The sequence below is a fragment of the Neodiprion virginianus genome, chromosome 2 (assembly GCF_021901495.1).
Source record: "Neodiprion virginianus isolate iyNeoVirg1 chromosome 2, iyNeoVirg1.1, whole genome shotgun sequence".
Lineage (NCBI taxonomy): Eukaryota > Metazoa > Arthropoda > Insecta > Hymenoptera > Diprionidae > Neodiprion > Neodiprion virginianus.
In genome coordinates, this window is record NC_060878.1 from 3,812,113 (window position 1) to 3,829,630 (window position 17,518).

General features: G+C 42.7%; 1 protein-coding gene across 9 annotated transcripts in view; it reads right to left on the bottom strand.

Annotated features, from left to right (window-relative positions):
- The window catches only part of LOC124298982 (transcriptional regulator ERG homolog), a 47,563-nt gene extending 35,308 nt beyond the window's left edge, over positions 1-12,255 (bottom strand). For 3 of the 9 annotated variants that reach the window (XM_046751752.1, XM_046751743.1, XM_046751742.1), the window contains exons 1-2: positions 9,305-9,690; positions 8,438-8,721 (exon numbers count right to left, since the gene is read on the bottom strand). In XM_046751752.1, the coding sequence (XP_046607708.1) occupies positions 8,438-8,721; positions 9,305-9,330 (310 nt within the window). In that variant the 5' untranslated portion in view covers positions 9,331-9,690. The other 6 variants (XM_046751748.1, XM_046751747.1, XM_046751746.1 and 3 more) reach the window with 6 other exon arrangements.
- Positions 12,256-17,518: the final 5,263 nt, after the last annotated feature.

Consider the following 17,518-nt stretch of genomic DNA (forward strand, 5'->3'; position numbering starts at 1 on the left):
GAATTTTCGACATGTTCTGAAGCATCGTACGCCATGTTTGCACAAATGAAGTTTCAGATATCTTGGAATTTGGACAAGGGCTTAACTGCATGTTTTCTCATAATTATAAATGCCTACAGCTAAACTAAACAGTTTAGCATAATATGGATCATTTAGGGCTAAGCGTTTTTTGTTCTTCGAAATCTTATGAGTCGTTGACGAATGCACTGACGATATTGCAAAATAAACATTTTTGTAAAGTATTGTAACCAGGTTACATTATCAACCAAGACTAGAAGTATTCAAATTTTTCTAGAGTTACATCGATCGATACTATTAGTAGACAATAATTTTAGATATTCGTTTATTATATAATGAGATTCTATTGTAGAATAATGTAATTAAATAAATCTCTTTTCAAATTTTGTAACCTAAAAGAAATATGCAATATATTTTACAACACGATTGTTCATTTCGAAGCTATACTTGACAGAATGATCGTTTTATATAAAATAAACTTTGAACCTTAATTAACATACGAGCGCTTTCATTTACGAATTTTATGCATCAGAACTTTAGTGTAGAACCTCCAATTCTCTACAGAAATATATATTTTCCAATATCGTCAGTAAATTCGTTAACGGCTTATAAAACTTCAAAGATTAAAAAAAGTCCTTCCCATGTTATTTCCATGAGATACTTCGATCGCGAAGCGGACTATCTTAGAGTTGACATAAAGAGCGAAATTTTCAGGAAATTTTTTTTCTATCAATTTGATAATATTTAAGCCCCTGGGATGATAAGAATTCAAAAACAACCCTAACGTGTACATACAAATACCTGAACCACCCCGTACAACGTACCTTATACATATATACACGCATAGCTGACTTACACGTGCAAGGCGCATATTCCGGGGGATAACGAGGTGCATTTTGTTGGCGGGTGAATAATGATCGCCGGAGAGTTTGGGGGTGTCAGATCAGCGGGAGAGATAGCGCTGCTGCACTCACAGGGTCCGCGTTCCGGTCTCCGAGTTTCGTTCTCCGATCGGCTCTTTGATTCCGCGTCGATCCCGCGAGCGGCTATTTCGTCACGGCACGGCGGAGCTTTGTGCATCGCGTAATAATTGCTTGGGAGTGTGCCTCCCGCAGGCCGGCAGGGGGAGAACCGGCACGCGCCGGAACCGGAACCTCGAGAGTCGTGTGTCCCAGCCGTTCCCGGGCGGAACTATCATGATTAGTCACGGACCGCCCCCCGCGTTACTTTTGCCCCACGTTCGTCTTACGTCCACGACGCACCGCATTTCGAACCGTCTACTGTAAGTTACGTACAAAGGTCTCCGCGTCAAATTCGGAAAAAAGTAATTCGGTCAACCAGCAAACTTTATAGTGCTGGTACACCTGTGAGTCAAAGCAAGGGGACAATGAATCTGATACGGATAATTTTTTACACTAGACAATTATGTTGGCAACACAGAGAAACCTACAGCGCCACAGTCGGCCGAGCGCGAAACAAACCCAATCTCAATAAACAAAACATAACCCATGACCGGTGAATCGTCGAAAAGGTCGAAAATGACGTGCGATCCAACAAGTCATTATCCCCGCGAGTTATGTTATGTTTATTGAGATTGAGTTTGTTTCGCGCTCAACCGACTGTGGCGCTGTAGGTTTCTCTGTGTTGCCAACGTAACTGTCTAGTGTAAAAAATTAGCCGTCTCAGATTCATTGGCTCCAAGTGTACGAGCAAACCCATTTAGTTAAACTTGCCGAATATCGAATGTCGCTACAAATTTTCTTAGAATCATTGTATTGATAGTGAAATCTGCTTGTCCAGGGAATAACCATGTTTGTTCCTATTTTTTGTTTTTTTTAAAACACATCTCATCTAATCAGCAGTTATTTTAGTTAAACACCCCAGAATAATATGCAACCCTCTCCACCAAAAATCAATCATATTTTTCAAAAGACCCCATATCTGATTTTCAGGCTTGGGGTCCTGCAGAGGATCGGGGTCACTTTTAAGCATCGTTTAACGTCCTTCGTCCTTTGATCGTTCCTCTGATCTATGTAAGTGAAATCACTTGTTTTTGTTGTAGGTACACATACAGCATGAAGCGTTTTTTGGAATTTTTGATATTTGAATTTTTTTTCATACACACAAAGCAGATAAAAATTTACTCGTGCATACAAATATATACACAATTCTGAACGAAAATATGTATTCAATATGAGGCAAATTTATGGAGTGCAAAATCGAGGATTTAGTTAACGCTAGAACTACCGGACCAGTAAAATTGACTGGTCTTGAATAAATCGTATTAATCGAAATTGTTTATGTCAATATGTTATGAAATTTTTTAATCATTAAGTATTTTTTAAAGACCAGTCATTTTGACTGATCTTGATAGAAATAGTTTCGTCTGAATTTTGGTAATTCTAGTTTTGAGAATGGTGATCAGTTGAAACCTGTACTGATTTCTAAATCACAAATTTTGAGGATTTGGCCGTTGGTCACGCATCCATACATTTTTACATTCGCATCAGAAATATTTCTGCGAACTTTTGGCCTACACCGATCCCCGATTTGTCAATTAGATTCAAAGTCTCTTTTTTTCACCTCGATAATTCTGCATCTGTATAAGTAATTAATTTTCAGATCGATTATTTTCTCTTCGCACCGCGAACCTGTTTTCAAAAACTGCACAAAGACCAGTCACAGGAGGATCGAAAAATCTTTTCTCGGTTTTTGATCCCGCTGGACACAATCCAAGGATGAATTAGAAACAGAATTTGTTTCCCTGGAGCGATAGTCGGTGGTTGCGGAAGCGAAGGGTGAGAGTGAGATGATGAGGGGATGAGGGGCGGTGTGGGGAAGGAAAATGTTGCGGGTCTCTGCGAGACCTGCGGGTATCACGGATGAGGAATGAGGGCGGGGGAAGGGTGGCAGAGGCCCGGGTTAACCGATACCGGCAATTATCAACGCGTCGCGGCCACCCTCGACTGCCCCGGGTCACCCTGGATTCACCCTGCTGCACCCTTCGCTGGGACTCGGAGGAGGGATGAAACACCCCGGCGAAGAGAAAGCGAGCGAGAGAGAAAGAGAGAGAGAGAGAGAGAGAGATTTCGCGAAGATATAACGCGCAAATCGCCACTGGACGAATAATAATAACAATGATAATCATCGTCAGGATTTATTCCCTCTGACTATTATACTATATATAATATGTAAAATGCATATCAATGTGAATGCATATGATGTTATTCGCATGTATCATTCTCAAATATACCCTCCCCATGCTAGTTATTTTTTTTCATGAGTATATTTCATCTCTTATTATACCAAGCGAATGCGTTGAAAACTTAATTCTCGTATAAACGAAAAAAATGTATTCCATTTACCTAGTATCGCGATCAAATATGCACAAAAGAAATGTTTTGTTTACGAAAATAAATGTGGCGGTATGAAACAACCCCGATCAATGTTCTGGAACATTGCTTCAGATGAAAGTAGGGTGTTGTGTAACAAGAAGGTAAACTAGGTGTTTTTGGGCCGAGCGTAAATTTGCAATATGAGTCGTAGGTCAGTTGAAGACAATTATCGCAAACACGCGAGGCGAAAATACCGTCACCTCCTTTTTGCACACGATTCTTTATAAAACAAGAGTATGTTACGCGTTTTTTCCACGAAGCACGAAATTGAGGTTAGAGTCGCGTAATGTCAAGATTTGTTCGCGACAGCGCATGCGCGCGGTCAGAAGACACCACTTTCAACTCCTAGGACCGAAAAGTAGTATTTTTCGTACCCCACGCATGCGCATTCGCAGACTCACTCTACCGTTATAGAATCGGGTACTTTGTGCACGGACAACACGTATGGAAAAAATGCGTAAAAGATACTCGCTTTATTTGAAAAGATTTACTTTAACTGAATTTGATGGTGATTTGATAAATTGAAGAAATATACTTTCTCTGTAAAGTCATTTAACAAGCTGGTTTTTTTTTTTTTTTTTTTTTTAACTTCGAGGTGTTAAATTTCTGGAAATAAATTTGGCATAAAACTAACCGTACAGGCGTTGGGTTCATATTCTTCGTACACCCCTACCCTCGGTTTATGGGCAATCAACGACACGCGAGGGAATTTCATACTTCGCTTTGTTTCATGGCACACGTATTAAGTTACATGTATTGTACATGTAAAAGGTACTGAATCGCGAGTGCATAACCGCCTCGTTTAATCCGAAAAGAAATTTATCTCGCACCTAGACAGCGGCCCGTTGTTAACGCGTGTTTTTCACAACGGACTCAACGAGCCGAAAACTAACGGCATAAACTCTTCCGAAGGGGTTAACTGCGGGCGAAGCGGTGCAGAATCCGAATCGTTGCATTTCGTGCAATTTGTGCAGTTTTACTGCGGTCACGCGTCGTTTAACCGGTAAATTCTTACCGCAAAAGAATTTTTCTGTATATTACTGCAACTGCCAAAGATCGTGAAGAACAAATTACACGGTGGTAAAGGACTATTTGCGTCAAGTCGCATTCGTTTGATTCAATTAAATGCTATGGTCAAATACACTGAACACAATATTTACTTAATTGAACAAAATACTTTTGTCGGACAAAATACTTGTTACAACTTGATATAGAACTAAATCAAGCCTTTGAATGACGATGCTGACTATCAATTTAATCAGGATAACACGGCGTGAGTTTCTTGCCATGATGTGAATGTTGTATCAAGAAAATCTGTGATTGAAATGACTAGGAGAAAATTGATTGAACGCACCTTAAACTTTTCGTTTTAAAAATATCAAATGCTGTATGAAAACAAATTGAGCTTCTTCTGATTCATGTTTCCTTGAGTCGAGAGATCAATGGTTAAAATCAGATAATTAAATTTGTCGGTACAAAACTCTTTTGCATTGATTGAACATTAGAGTTATTCCAGCGTACAAAACGTATTCTCCGAATAATGTCATTTATAATTCTGTTCACTCAAATTTTTGTGGGTTTCACCCATAAGAAAAGCTTTGTTTGAATCAAGGAATTCGCTTCACTAAATCATTTTGACAAACTAACTGAATCGAAATTGTTGAATTGAAGTCATCGTATTTGGAATAAATAAGGGATACTAGATTGAGGTGAATGAACTCCAACCAAATCTATTTTATTGGTTAGTCGATATATGGGGGGGAGGGGTGTGTTCTGGGCCAATCTGCTTTACCATACGAGCAGGGGCTGCAAGGTGTGTCTCACCTGCAGCCTCCGCTCGCATGGTAAGGCAGATTGGCCGAAAATCCCCTCTGTACATACATATATCTACTTTGGTCCAAGCTTCTTTTCCCTTCGTGTTTGTGCAAAGCGTATACCTATTATATATTTTATGACACAGGCGCGTTTAAAAGCAATGAGAAAAGTAGAGAGAAATGCGGATTCTTTTTTACTCAACGTTGTTAAAAATTAGGACATATATATACGTACTATTTAGATATGTGAGGTGAGCCTTTCATATACATGCAGACGCGTGTGACTTTGGCTTGAAAAATTGAAATCTATCGTGCTACTGGGGACAAGGCCACGTGTCGTTGCCACGAACAAACACGATAGTCAACGCGAATATACAACCGTGCGCGTTCTTGTCAAACATCAATTACCAATGCAAACAAGACCGATCCACGTTAGTTATACATTATGCAGAGAAACCTGACCGACGGCACTGCGTTTACAGATGATGGGACGTAATATTGCGTGACGACAAATCGTTTTCACCTATACTTTTCTTTATTTCTTAAAGTTGCAGGAGATAAAGCAATGATAACTTGAATTTTTCCAAGTCAACTTTTCATTCGATTGGGAAATTTGATTTTGAAATTGACATTTTTGAAAGGGTTAAATAGAAATTAGCCAAAATACTTCAACCTCGATATATATATATATATGCCCTACATTTTAAATCAATATCGCAGTTCCTCATGTATAAACGTGATCCATGAATGGACACATTATCTCTGTGATAAGCTCCAAGCTGATCAGTCTCAAATTTTCATGGTTGTACTATTTAAATAGCATATTTAATATTTTCCAAAATTATAGATTGACGTCACAAATTGTGAATTTCTCAGGGTTAAACACTACAGATTTATTTTTCGGTAATCTTGTAACTAAGGATGAAACTGAGAGAACCAAAAAGATGTCAATAATCGGGACAGGGAAATAACTGGTACCATTACCTGCAGAGTTTCACAATTCTAAAATACGCGGTAGAACTTTTGTACCATCCCTAGTAATAACGGATACCGCGTCTCTTCGTAAAAATAAATTCCATGCGTAGGTATTGCAAAATAAATAAAGAGGGTCGGTTTTGTTTTTGGTGAATATGTATAATAAGGGAAAAACGCGGTTCGCGCAGGGTGAGGCGAAACTTTTCGCTGTAGCTGTACTACGTGATTCGTTTGAAAGAACCCTGGCCGGTTCGGGATGGAAGGTTTATACCTAAAAGGGAGAACGGAGCGAAGCTGCGAAGAGATAGCCGCGGCGGGATGCTCAAGGCAGCATCCGGCCTTCCCCAGGGGTGGTTTTCGCCCCTGAAGGGGTCGGAGGGCGGTCGGTTGTCATGGAAACGGGCACAGCTAGCCCCAAACCACACCCCGACGTTTCGTCGCCGACATTCCCTGCAGCCTCGCCGCCATGATCGACCCACCATCTTGCCATAACCGTTACCGCAAAAGCGAGGAAAAAAAAAGGACGAGAAACCGATCGAAAAAAATGTATCTCGACCTAAACGCAGATTGCTCCGCAGAATTTGCCCTTTGTTTTCACTACACGACAGACCGATTTATAAGTTCGTTTAGCTCATGGAGATTGGAGAAAGAAATTTTATCGAATATAATATATTATACGTGCATCATATTTTCCCGCCCATTTTCAAAGTCGAATCCTCCGATTTGTTTCTGCTTTTGTGATGATCGTTGCAGAGTTTGAACGTCCAAACTTACATCGACAGACGTCGCGAGCCGTTTATATTATTTATAAAGACTGTTTTATATTCGTCGGTAAAACTTGTACGGATGTTATGTATATAAACTTTCGTTTATACAGCTAATCTCGGTTAAACACAATAATCTCGGTTAATTATTCACCGAGTTTTGTTTGTTCCTAACGAAATTCTAGTATTTGACAGGACTTCGTTTCTTTTTTCATTGGTATTGTTATTTGAAATAGCGAAATTTGCAATCTTTTCTCCTTGTACAAAACTTTTCAGGATAGAAGTAATTTTGGTGAAAATATTTCGTAATGTTCGTGGAAAATATTTTCGGTAGACTTATTATACCTATTTGCAAAGAATCAATTTTTTTAATTAAGATTAGAGTATATTCTGTTATCCAAATTCGGACAGTTCGTAAAATGGAAAATTGTTTTCCGAAGAGTCATCTTCAGAGATTCCAACAGTTGCGAAATGAAATTTCATACTATTTAAAAATTGTGAAAATAGTTCATCGATTTCTCCTCAATTGCGAATGGTCAATGAACCGAAATCAAAGCTTCGTATATTCTGAATCTTGAAAAATCAAATTTTTCAAAAAAGCTCACGCAGTGGGATTAAATTCTGCAAACTTCAGAGCAGTCAACTCATAAATTATAATATAATCTTCGAGTTCTACGCAAAGCAATATTTCTCTATACCATGAAAAATACGAGTACACAGATAAAAAAAACTTGGCGCATGCCTCAGCCCTAATTTATGGTTTCAGTTATCCTCAAAATTTAGTAGTTTTTAACATTTTTATAGTCTACACGCTGTAGTATTTATAAACAGCTGAAGGAAGGTTGAGGTCAATTTCCATCATCCATTTTTCTAAGCGAGTAAAAATAAAATAAATAGTATATTGCGTAACAAGGAAGCAAGCTCGGTCTTTTCGGACCGGGCGTAAGTTTTGCAATAACAGTCGTAAGTGAGTCGAAGACGAATATTTCAAATACGCGAGGCAATAAAACCGTTGCCTCCTTCTAGCAGATTATTCTTTATATAATAAGAGTATGTTACACGTTTTTTCCACGTAGCACAAAATTGAGGTTACGGTCGCGTAGTGACAGATTTATTCGCGACAGCGCATGCTCGCGGTACAGAAAACACCACTTTCAACTCCTAGGACTAAAAAGTAGTTTTTTCCGCACTCCACGCATGCGCATTCGCAGACTTACCCTATAAAAAACGAGTACTTTGTGTACGGAAAACACGCATGGAAAAACGCGTAAAACATGCTTGCGTTAAATAATAGTACATTTCGTAACGAGCATGGATGAGGCTTTTTGACGAGACGTACGTAACACGCGAATCAAAAAACCTTATCCACACGAGTTTCGATCAGTATTACTTATCACCAGAGCCAAGAAATCACGCCGAAATCGCCATTTTGAGGTTGGAATGGTGATAATACGTTTCCTTCCAGACTTACCGGTGATGGAAGTGGTCGGTGATATGGCAGCAGAATTAGCCCTCGGTGGTGGTGAGAAAGCGCCGGCCAGGTAGCCGCCTCGATCAGCCAAGGCTTGCTTCGCCTTTTCGACGCTCTGTTTGAGCTGCTGAAAGGTGCTTCCACAGGCGAGACCCCGATAAGGCCAGTTCTCCTGCTTGACCCCTGACCCGGCGGTGGCGACTGCCGTGCCAGATCCAGCTCCCTTCAGATCTAGCGCCCCTGCGTACGAACAGCTTGTGCTGTCGTACATCACCACAGCACCCCTGAAATCACGCCGGGGTAAAAAGTAAAGACTGTGCAAAGGTCAACCGCGGGTTTCTTGAACTTGGAACGTAAATCAAGACCCCTCATCCCGACCCGACTCTCTCGGTCAGAGCATGATAATCGGTCAATTCCGCGCCAGGGGTGGACTTCGAGGGTGAATTTTTAGGAATCCGCGTCGTTTTTATGGGCCGGAAAAAGTTGACCGGTCATTTCGGATACGACGTGGAAGAAAAGCATCCACGTATTGGTACGACAATTCGTTTCTCTGTTTCAGAGGGTTCCTCAATCTCGATAGCCTGAACTCGCCGCGTATATAAACTGTTATAATGAAGTAATTATATGCGAGTATGTATCTGCAGGAGCTTCTGGGTTCATTAATTCCATGCGAACTATAACTGACAACCGCAAATTCATGACTCATGAGTCGAAGCACATCGCGGTTCCAACATTATAACGTGTCTGCTAGTGTAGTTGTTGGATTTGTGTGCATGTTCAACGTACAAGGGACAACTTCCTGCAGACGGTGGAAATTGGCGGTCAATTTTGCAACTAGCAAAACGGTATGATATGAGTAATACCTACGAAGCCTGTACGAACTGGCTTCTCATTCGAAGAATCTCCACTCGATCGTTGATCCCGGCTCAGTTTCGCGATCCGATTCTTCGAAGGTCCGTTTAATTATACAGTGTATTACAAGCTGTTCCTCAATAACGATGGGATGAATTACGATCGCTGAAAATAACTTCTCGTCTTTGTCAAAAGGACGATCGACGATATCACGTCGGCGTGTATAGACGAGCTACATCGCATACTGAAGCGCGGACGATAAAACGGAATGAAGTAAAAAGTAAGCGTCGCGTGACCAGGTCACGTTTGATAGCTAAAGCAGCGTATTTACCGAGGTTAACAACGTGTCTTTCACCCTAAAGCCACCCCGCCGGCGTAAGTCAGTCTTAATTTCGAAAGTCACTCACAAAGGAGGTATTTCCTTCCAGAGTGAAAGAGCGTATTGTATATTGTGCACGTACAGCGTAGCACTAATTCATTGATTTTTCACAATTCCTCTCGGCCCTGAATTCCTCCTTCGCTCGTATAACCAGTCACAATTAACATATCTGCAGACGTGTTAAGTTTACCCCACCAATCATCACAGAAATTTCTTTAGATTTTATGTGAACCATTCGAGTCCGAAGTTTTGAAAACCAACCCGATGATGGGATGAACGGTTTTAGAGCTATTATCAACCCCTGACTGTATATTCCGTCGAATCATCCCATTATACGAACTTTGCAATTCACCGTCGCGTCGGGCGGTGTAGGTTGCAAGGGTGTCCTTTTCCCACTTTCTAAGCAGAGATGAACGGAAGGTGGCCGATATCTCGTGGTCCAAATGAACGCACGATTACACTGCCAAAGTCGCGAGACCGCATTTGTTGAAAGTGTTTGAAGCGCACTCGAGCTTACACTGAAAACTGTTATAAAATAAAATTATCCTTGTTCGAGGACTTGCTGGAAGCTTGTTCCCAACGTGACGTTAAACTCTTTGTCGCATAGCGTGTATTTTCGCGCAGCCTGAGACCGCAACGTTGTTATCAGTCGGCTGTTATGATGCAATAACCGTTGGCGGTCAGTCAACGACGAATAAAATTAAAGATGTCCATTACGGAATTAAAGCTTCCGGTCCGCACCGCGGTTTGTATCCTTATCAAAGTTATTTTTATCCCGTCATATTCAACCGTCGCGATTACCGCTTATACATGAGAAACCCTAAGCGTTGCACAGTCCTCGATGTTGTACGGTCTAACAAATATTATAATATTAACACAAAACTATTATACGTACTATCTGTATTCGTATATTAATACAGAGGAATATTTTATATTTTATCCGACACTTTCGCGACCCGTTTTATACTTTCAAACGACCACAGGTAAAACGTCGTCACCATAATGTTTTCAATTTCAAAGAGGTAATAAAAACTTAAAAAAAAAAAAAAAAACGCGTTGACTTTAGAACACCGCGCACATATTAATCACCGATCCAGGTATAATCCTTCGGTGATCGCAGGGTCCTGCAAAATACGTGTCCGTGCGATCGATCAGTTTTCGCCTATTCGCATCACCATCGCAAGCCAAGGGAAAAAGAATTCCATTGCTTTTGAAAATCGTGATGCGGTAAGTTCCGGAATTCCCGCCGATTATTTGTCCGTCCCCTCTTCTAGTCTCGGGCCGAAATTTCCGTCGGCGTTAACGTCACCGCTAGCGGAGGATTCACCTGGAGAACGGTCGGCGCTTTTGAGACCAACGAAGCGCAATCGCGCGGTGGTCCGCCCAGGTTGCGGCACTCTTACAACTGCGCTCGCCGCACGGCTAGCAAATTGACTGCTTCCGGGCCTCATTACATCACTCTGTTACTCCGTTAACGCTCGCCGGAAACCCCTCCGCTTGCCGCCGCACGTCTATACAAGTCCTCTTCTTCGCCTCTGCATGCGTGTACGTTCACATATCGCACATCGCCACAACAAACTGGCACTACTACATTTCCACGCGCGTGTTAACGCGGATGCAAAACCGTGGCACATCCAGATCGCGTGAAAGAAGAGAATACAAAAAAAAAACAATAATAATATCAAGAACAAATGGCAAGTGGATAGAAAAAATAATCACACTTTTAACTTCCAGAGCACACATAGGTGGAGGAGGTATATAGGTACCTGATTGTATCTGTTTACGCAATTTGATCACGCGTTTTCACTTCCTATGTGTATGTGAATGCATTTGTACTTGACGATTATTTATATACCTAGTGGTGCTCGCAGCTTAGTGAAATGTAATTTGCGAAAGAAAATCTATTTCATTAACTGTACCTGTGAGAGAAGATTCTTCAAAGAATTGTACGCGAAAGTTGGGATGGAGGGTCGAAAGTGAACCTGGAGCTGGAGCTCGAGGACTTGTTGACATATTTATATCGAAGAACTTGAGAGTGAACTCATACAACGGAAGAAATCCTCTGTGGAGGTGAATAAGTTGGCAAGTTTCGGGTTTGTTTGGTCGGTATATCCACGAGCAGTCGAGAATGTATTAGAAAAATTGAAAACAAGACTCACCGTCTGCGCGGGGATCCAGACTGGACCTCGTGTCGTGATTAGAAGTATACCAGATGGATGCCGACGGACGATTTGATCCCAGGAGGAACGGGATGTGCACGTTTCTAATCACACCAGGCAAGCATGCCTCACAACAAGTTAACCCTTTCACCGTGTAAACCGGGGTTGTAACTGAGGGGCGGATGAGCGCGCGATCAGGTATCGAGGTCTTCGGGTGAATAGCGAGAAGAGATCATCGAGGAGAAACTAGCGCGGCGGAAGGGCGGAAAACACGTCCCGGAGGACACACGTCGTCGGTTTACTCGAGTCGCGGGACCGAATAAGAAGAAGAAGACGACGAAGAAAACGGGGATGAAGAAGGGAACGGGGGTGCCGTCGATGGCGACGGGGCGTCAGAGGCTCGCGGGGGAGAAAACGGACCGCCGGCACCGCTTGGTTCTGCAGCTTGTAACGGCGGACGCACATTTGGCACCGTTATCAGTCCGGGACCAACGATTGGCTGTATCGTGGAGTCTGCGCCGAGAGGATCCCTCGCTGGTTTCAGCTCCCTCTCTCGCTCTCTCCCTCTCTCTCTAACTCTCTCTCTTTCTCTCTCTCCCCGCAACGGCGAAGGAGATATTCCTTACCTAGAGGCGGGATCATCCCCCGAGGACTGCTGTATGGGCTCGACCCCTACTCCTCCTCTATGGCAGGGATTCAGCCGAGAGGAGGACGTCTAGATACAGTGCAGAAAATCCACCTCCTGCAGGATTCACCTCCCTCAAAAAGGGGAGCCGAGTGTAACGGGTGTACACCTTGAACCCAGACACCAGTCCTGTCGGGACCGTCAAGCTTTGTACACTACAGTATATATACATTTCCACGATGTTGATCACGAAACGAATGTTCTGATTCTAGGTCGTCAAAGTACGGAATTCAGGATAATTAACTCAGAGGATACACTAAACCTCCTAGAATTTCTCTCCCTTCACTTTCTCCCTAGTGACCTCCATGTCGAACGATATCTTCGGCTGCACCACCCAGTTGGAACAACGTCTATCCATCGCTCCTGCAGTTCTCTCGATCGAAATACACTGAACAAATTCATCAAATCGCACAGTTTCACCGTTAAACGACCTTAAACGCGAAGCACGGTGCGTCGACATCGACCTTCCCCTAGATACTAAATATTTGTAGATCGCGGTGTGACGTTTGGGCGGAATGTACGTATATACAAGAGCATGACTTGTCTGTGCAGCGTAACTACGATGGGAGCGCGGATGCACGCGTGACTTCGGCACGAGGCGTGATGTTGACGTTGCTCTTTTTTGAATCGATCTGTATAGGTGCGTGCACGGGTGTGTACATAACCTGATAATATGTGAACGTGCTAAACACACCCACCCCGTACCTACGCGCAGTGGTTAATGTTAATGGTGGAGGCGGGGTGAGGTTGGGGTGAATCCTGGGGGTCTGGAGCCGGTTTACCCTCGCCCCGTGAGTTAGGACTTCCTGCGGCTCTTCTCCGCGTGCGCATCCCACCGCATCCCGCTACTATCGTACCCGGCTCCAAACCCTCGGTACCTACCCCCCAGAGAAACTCCCGCTCTGCACCAGCGCCTGGGAACGATGATAATGATGATGATCGTGATAATGATGGTGGTATTTGGAAAGCCGAGTGTTTCGGGAATTAAATGGGACCACTCGACCTTACACGCTCTTTTTTCGTCTTCAAGGTTAATTACCGTCGAAACGCGTCGCGGATTCCCATTCGGTTACCGTAATACGCGTCCAATTGTTTTCCCCTCTAACGCTGAGAGTCTCTGCAAGTCGCTTACTTCGATCTTTCGTTGGTCAATTTTATTTATTTTTTTTTCCGACTTTCAAAGATTGGATAATTTCCCAGCAAACTTTACTGCCATGGTCGATTTTACGACTCCACCGACTTGCGGCCTTTCACGTTATGGGCATACCTAACTGCACGGCGAAATACAACTGCAAGCATCGGTAGATTTATGGTTGCGAAGAGAAGGGTGGAGAAAAAAACGGGTGCAAAAGCCTGGCGTGTAAACGCACGGGAAAATCGTGTACCACGTAACGTTGTTAAGTAATGTGGTATAACAGGGTCGGTGTGAGCCTGTGTATGTCTGGAAATAAATAGTAGGTACCTTGTCGGTTGTATGCGTGGTACGGTACGGAAGAGTAGAAACAAGAACAGAATGAGAGGAGGAAAAGACAAATGGATGAAAAAAAAAAACATAATAAACTATAAGTGTATATGTATATTCATATTATAATTACCAGTTGTCACGAAGGCAACGCGCTCAACAGGTTTTATTACGACATTACCAGCCGCCAGTGGATATAATGGGAAAAAGTCGAAAGGACATTCGGCTCGGATGAAAGGCCAACTGGCGGAATAGTTTATCCACGTGTTGTACACTCTTGGTTCCCAATCAGGATCGATACGGGTCTGGAAACTCGATGTATGATTTTCACTTTTCTGGATTCACTTTCGACAAGATCACCAGTCAAATTTGTCTGTCTGAAGAGTTTCCAGAGTGACTCAGCTGCGAGTAAAGTTTCGTGGAGCCCCGGGTGGCGGTTTGGGCATTTTGAGGGGGTCGATCCACGCTTTGAGAGTGTAGGATAAACCGTGTAGAGGCCGCGTGCAGGGGCAATGGGTGTGCGAGTGGTAGACGAATAAGCGATGCGATCATATCAGCTTGTTAACTGATATTAATAGCAGGGCGCGGTATAGAAACTCGGCTCTCGCGCCCCCTCGGTCAAACCCCCCTCCCAGCATGTACACCGTTGCAGCCTTTGCCTTAATTGTAACAAATTAAATCACGCGATGTCGATAATTTCCTCGAATCATCGACGATTCAAACTACCCACGCTGGATTATTGGGTATTCCCGGCTACAGTGCAGTGTGGCTCGTTTCAAGGGTTTCACTTTGTCCAAACGATCGTTTCACCCAATTCCGAAAATCGTCGCAGGTACCTACCTCAATCAACAACACTGATAAGCACGCGTGCGATGCGAGGATATCCTTGAAGACGTTGACCATTGGTCATCCTCTGCACGTCCAAGTCTCTTTTTTTCAGTGGTACCAAAAAGGACGCATCGAGGTCAGACTAAGCGATAAACCGCGAAGAAAGAACGAGGTGGGATCGATGCCTGAATCTTGTATCAAAGAATCGATGAAAGACGCGGTGAATGGATTATTGTATAATACGGGGAGGAATGACGGGGGTTGGCGATCGGGGCGATAGGAGATGGGCGTCGGGGTGCCAGGGTATCTTTTATCTTATTCCTGCAGAAGCGGTAGTCGATCGGTTGAGGATTGCACGAAGATTTCCATAAGCATTCATATATTCACTCGAGCGTTCGGTAGGAACGTCTGTAGGGTTATTACCAAGGAGAACCAGCTCGGGGTGTGGAAGTGGATGGAATTCTGGATTGGGGCTTGGGGCGTACGGCGTGGGCCCCGCCAACGGACCTGACGGTCTCACGGCACGCGAACCTGATTGACTTGTAGATGAGGCGAGAGAGCTGCGACGAGCGTCGATACAACCGGAGCTGCACCGCGACCACCACCCTAGCGAAACGCCCACGCAGCTGTATGTCATCTAGCCGGCTAGCGGAGAACCGCCACCGTCTCTAGCCGACGCTGTATTACCACCCGTAATCTAGTTAATTAATCTTCGCCGGCGGTGGCGGCTGCCGAGTGCCAGAGGAGAGAGGAGAGAGGAGAGGGTTTGGAACCCGGGGGTTGAACGGGGCCTGTACAAACTCCGTAATGAAGGACGACGGCTGCCAGCCCCCGCAACTAACGGGGTTCAACTTCTGCTGATCGTACCTTCGGGCGGTAAAAGGCTTCAGATTTTAATCACTTCTCTGCTTAATATCGGTGATCCAGTTCCAGGTGCCGTTCCGGTCTGTGACGCCGCGAGATTCGCTCTGAGATGATCGGCAGCTCGGTTCATCGACGAACTAAAACACACACGTTCCCAGTAACAACTTGACGGTAATTGACTCGACCAGTTTCTCCGGTCCAGGAAAATTCTTTCATGAACATTTTAGATCTTTGGCTTTGATCATTTGACTGAAGAAGAACCACTTTTATCCGCATTTGCGTATCAGACAATGATGACAATGATGGGAAAATTCCTGGAGATGATATTGCATGATTTTATTCAATAAAATTACTCCATCTGTGCCAATTGAAAGTGACATAGTAAATTGTCTTTGATTGGTCAACCCCACCTGGTTGACTACTTGTGAGAGAATATTTCATTTCAATTAATGGATTGAAATTGATCAGATCATCGTTATATACTAGCACGGACTGTTACATATTTGAATTGCATTTTCACAGGTAGATTGGAAATGACTTGCAAAAGTATAAGTCCTATTCGATGAGCAAAAATTTTGTTGTTTTTTCGACCAGAATTAATCTCTCGTTTCACCATCAGCCGCGTATGAATTTGTCGATCGATTTACGTGTATTGGCAAGAAAAAAAAATTTTCCATCAGGTGGGGGCTGATTAATATCAGCGAGAACGAATTTATATAAGCCTTTTTGACGTTCGGGGGAGGGATGCGATTGGATACATTTGTCTCTCGATCCGGCAAAGCGTATACTACACCATACAAGACACACACACGCGCAAACGTAGAAACAAACGAATGTAAAAAAGTATAAGTTTTTCTAGCTCATAACTCAACTCGTGCCATGGTGAGCAGCGATCTGTGTATGGAAATGGAAATAAATAAATATATATATATATATATATATATATATATATATACCTATACCTATATTCAACGTGTAGGCTTTTCTCGTTGTTCTTCGCCATGTAATTTCAATGGAACTCGGATCCAGGACTTTCCACTATAGTCTGTAAGGTGAATTTTGAAAAGTCTTCGAAATGTTCTGGTTTAACGAAACCTACGTTATGTTGCAATGGGTATAATGATTACGGGCAGAGAAAAGAGAGTCCCATTTGGGTTTCGTGGCTTGTATATCTGTTGTAAATTTAACAGTTTGTACCTTCCGACATAGATTCAAATGCAAAAAGAAACACAAGAATTATGCTCAATATCACCTTGCAGCTGTTGAATCTATGCAGTGTGTATTTTCATCGCCAATTTAATCCTATACAAACTCAAACTTGAGACAAAACTTTGTTTTCATGTTTGTTTTTACTATGACAATTATTATTATTTCGACTGTGAAAAAACAGTGAAACTCTAACTTTCGTCAAAAGTCCAAGTCTTTTCTAGCTTCTACTAATAACGAACAAACGACATATACGACATTTATCCCTAGTTGAAATGTTTGGCCATAATCATCCCTGACAAAGATGAATCCTCTTGTTACGTGGGGGTGATGGTGTACTGAGCGGTGGTAATTGATGATTAATTCAATAATCTAGCTCCCACGTAACGACAATGAATAATAATTAAAACTAAGAGAAAGACCTACCTTTCGGTACGCCGGTAATTTGTAGGATCGTGTTGCTATAGACCTGTACAGGTCTGTGAGGCTTGTTTAAATAGTTGAGGCTATTTTATAATAAAGAAAATGGGAAGAAGGTCGCTCAAAATAAATGTTTAAAAAGATTTAACTGGTAAAAGATGTAGTATATTCTGGTTCAATTTAGTTATCGAAATATCTGGTAACAATCGATGGTGATAAAAATATA